Source organism: Nestor notabilis, unplaced genomic scaffold (genome assembly GCF_000696875.1).
Source record: "Nestor notabilis isolate BGI_N333 unplaced genomic scaffold, ASM69687v1 scaffold19082, whole genome shotgun sequence".
In the NCBI taxonomy this organism is placed as follows: Eukaryota; Metazoa; Chordata; class Aves; order Psittaciformes; family Psittacidae; genus Nestor; species Nestor notabilis.
The window spans coordinates 1-3,751 of NW_009917285.1; the positions used below are offsets into that span (position 1 = coordinate 1).

The following is a 3,751-nucleotide window of genomic DNA, read 5'->3' on the forward strand; positions in this document are numbered from 1 at the left end:
CGCCGCGTAAAGGTCAAGCGGGGTTTGTGTTCGCCCACTCGCGGTAGGGTCTCGCTTGCGCTGGTCGGGGAGGCGCTTCTCGGGGTGCTTTAACGAGCGTATCTGCTGCCTCCTTCGATCCTTTTCCACAGGGAAAGCGTTGGGGGTTGCTGCGTGTGTGTACTGGGAGCCCTGGCCGTTTGCCTCTTCCACTGCGAGAGACCGGGCGCCTTTTACCTGTAAACACTCGGAGCAAGAACTCCAGCGGTGCCGTAAAGCCTCGCCCGAGAAATAGCAGCAAGTGTTCAGTGTTTAGCGTGTTACAGGAGAGTCAGGCGGGAGAAAACGTGGTTCTTGTGTGAAACAGATCGGAAACACAGCTGTCCGCTTCTTTTCTGTAGAGTACTTTCGGCGGTGAAAGATGGACTTCTCCGTGGTTGCTGTTGGAGATGTGCAAAACGTGCTGTCAGCCATGCAGAAGAACCTGGAGTGCCCGATATGGTGTGCCAGGGGAACAATGCGAATCTCTGTTGCCAGAGTTTGGGACTTTTGGGTTTCTCTCTCTTTCTTTCCAAATGCTTTGGAAGATTTATGGGTTATCAGAAAACAAGGAGAATGGAATGTTAAGGATTGTGTAGTGATGTTTTGTAAGGCTCAAGTGAGCAAATGCGTGACACATCCTGGGTTTCGCTCGTATTTTGACCTCCTGAACTGGCAGCTTAAGAAGATGCAGTCTTTTCGCCAGTGGCACACAAAGACTGGGAAGAGCCACTAGATCTGTGTCTATCCCATAATAACAGTATTTGTTTCCGTACCTGGTTCTCAAATGAAAAGCTGTCAAATGTGTCCTACTCCTTTTCCCCAACATGATCTTTTTTTTCTTAAGATCAGGCAAGTGACTGTTTCTGAATCTTTTGCTGCTCCTGGTTTATATGTAACTTTGTGCTCTTTTTTCCTTCACTTTTCTCTTTGTAGCTTGGAAGTGATAAAAGAGCCAGTCTCAACAAAGTGCGATCACATATTCTGCAGGTAGGATTGAAAGCTTGCAATGGCAGTGCTTGGTCCATCTGTCCTTACCCTCTAAATAGATTTCCTTTGTTTAGTGCTAATGTGTTCTGTGTTTTGCTAATGTAACGTGTAGCTATTTGAGGGGGAAAATCTATTCTGAATGAGAAGTAACTGCAGTTTTACATGTGTCAAACACAACTGATCTGTTCATCAGAACACCAGAACCAGAATCCAGGCATTCAACTTGATAATGAAGGGTTTCTCCTTAGTGCTGTGTGCCTGGGCTCAGGTTTAAAACAAATGAAATTCTTCCCTGTTGTTACCATCATGATTATTCTTTTTTCCCCCAGGTTCTGCATGTTCAAACTCCTCAGCAGAAAGAAGAAAGGTGTGACAGAGTGTCCACTGTGTAAGACGGAAGTTACCAAAAGGTAAATTCACCTTTGCAAGTGGGCTTGACGATAAGAAGTTTGAACTTGAAGGAAAAGTTAATCATTGTTCTAGAAATGACTGAAATAAACAAGAAAAGATGGGTTTTCTTAAGGTAGCTGTTAACTTCTAAAGGAGTAACTCTTTGTGCCTTTCCCCAGTATAAACCTGCTTCAAGTGATTGCAGGCGAAGACACTGTTAGCAAATGTTTGGACTCTCAAGGATAGACTGTGTTACTATTCAGTTGTTACAACTGGTTTCTTTGTGCTAAACCTACATGAGGAAAACTGACATCTTCATTTTGTGATAGTTTAAACTCCTACAGTAAGAGTTGGTTTGGGGAATTGCATTGGTATTCCTTGGCAACAAGTTCTCATTGTCTCATTTTCCATTTTGGAATTTGACTCCTCATTTGTTCAGCTGAAATTCTAGGACTGTTACCATACATTTGTCTTAAAACAACATCTGTGGTGATGTTCTTTCAGAAGTCTGAAAGAAAATTCCAGATTTAAGCAACTAATTGAAGGATTGTTGGAAACTATCCATGCGTTTGAGCTTGACACTGGAGTAAAGTGTAAGTTGTATCGTAACTGTTTGCAGGGTATCTCCTGTTCTCAATATGGGAAGAACTAGCAAAAGCTTTTTCTTGGATGTAGAAGTGTAATTTCCCTTAAGTTTCCACAGTTTTCCTAGAGTAACCTCTTGAACAGTGTAAAGGGTTTTTACTGTGCATTTGATGATTCTGACCTTATTCTGATTCTTATTCTTATTGTGATCTTATTCTCAGTTCCTGAAATATGGCTGAATGTGTACCAAATAATCTTTAGAACTGAGTGGCAAAGTCCTGCTCTTGATAATCATAGAATCCCAGCCTGGTTTGTGTTGGAAAGGACCTTAAAGTTCCTCCAGTCCCAACCCCCTCCCACAGGCAGGGACACCTTCCACTAGAGCAGGTTGCTCCAAGCCCCTGTGTCCAACCTGGCCTTGAACACTGCCAGGGATGGGGCAGCCACAGCTTCTCTGGGCACCCTGTGCCAGCGCCTCAGCACCCTCCCAGGGAAGAGCTTCTGCCTCAGAGCTCATCTCAATCTCCCCTCTGGCAGGTTAAAGCCATTCCCTTGTCCTGTCCCTCCATCCCTTGCCCAAAGCCCCTCTCCAGGTTCCTTGTTTTCAAGATGCTGTTGGGGCGAGTGATGGGTTGTGGGGTTGGGTTTGGCTTTTCGTTAGTGTATTACACTGTAAAAAAGAGACTTTCCAAATTGTTTTCAACTTGTTCAGTCATTCTAAAGTGACCAGTGTTAGATCCTGTTCTTGCTGGATTATCCATAGAAGCAAAACTGGTTGGCAAGATTCTTATGGCAAGATCAAGATTTTACTTAATACTTGAAGAGAACTAAAGAACAATCAGACCACCAATTCAACCAGATTTCTTTCTCTGATCATTGTACTTTAGCTGTATATATGCTGCTTGCATCTGGTCTATTTAGGACTGTTTGATTACTATATAATGCCTGTTGTCATGCTCAGTGTAAGGAAATATTTTTGCTTTTTATTTTCTGTTGACATTTTCCAGTTTTAAACAGTCGTCACTTTCCTAAACCATCCACAGAAGCCACTGCTGCTGAGCTCCTGTGCAAAGAGGGTTCTGTCATCCAAAGTAAGGGCTTCAGGAACAGGAAAAGTGCTAAAGAAAATGGACAAGAAAACTGCACTTTGGTATTATTCACCCCCCCCCCCCCTCTCCGTGTTTTATTTGGATGTGTATATATGCATGTACAGAAATGAATGGAATACAAGAATTTGCATTGCTTTCAGGTCACTCTTTGACTTGAATATTATTCCAGAAAAAGACATCTAAATATTTTTGTCTTCTTAAACTACTTCTAAAAGTTTTTTGCATGAAATGACCTGAACTTAAAGATAATATTGCCAGAAAATTACCCAAACCTTTTTCATGGTCCTATTCAATGAGCTCTCTAAATATTAGTAGGCTTTGCAGTGGTAGGACCATGACTATGTCTTAAGACTTCTTAAGCAACTACCAACCCAGTGTGGCTGCTTTAGGTAGCAGTTTTTTCGTGGTACATTGGTTTCTAGTCTCAGCTGTGTAATGCTGAACAGAATGTTAAGTAAGATAAAACTTAATGATGTGAGTTGTTAAATGCATGTTAATTGTTCCTGTTAACCCATTCCATTACTGATATTGATCCAATAAGTTACGTATATTGGATTTTTGTATAGAAACTGCCAATTTAAATACTTATATATCATATATATAAAAATATATATCATATATATCAGTCATACACACCTCCCTCTTCACCTCCCCCACCC

General features: G+C 41.9%; 1 protein-coding gene across 1 annotated transcript in view; it reads left to right on the forward strand.

The window, feature by feature from the left end:
• The first annotated feature begins 400 nt into the window (after nt 1–400).
• BRCA1 (breast cancer 1, early onset) overlaps nt 401–3,751 on the forward strand; it is a 17,859-nt gene continuing 14,508 nt past the window's right edge. The window contains exons 1-5 of the mRNA XM_010009160.1: nt 401–480; nt 955–1,008; nt 1,338–1,418; nt 1,903–1,991; nt 2,991–3,133. Of these exons, the coding sequence (XP_010007462.1) occupies nt 401–480; nt 955–1,008; nt 1,338–1,418; nt 1,903–1,991; nt 2,991–3,133 (447 nt within the window). The remainder of the gene's footprint in view (nt 481–954; nt 1,009–1,337; nt 1,419–1,902; nt 1,992–2,990; nt 3,134–3,751) is intronic.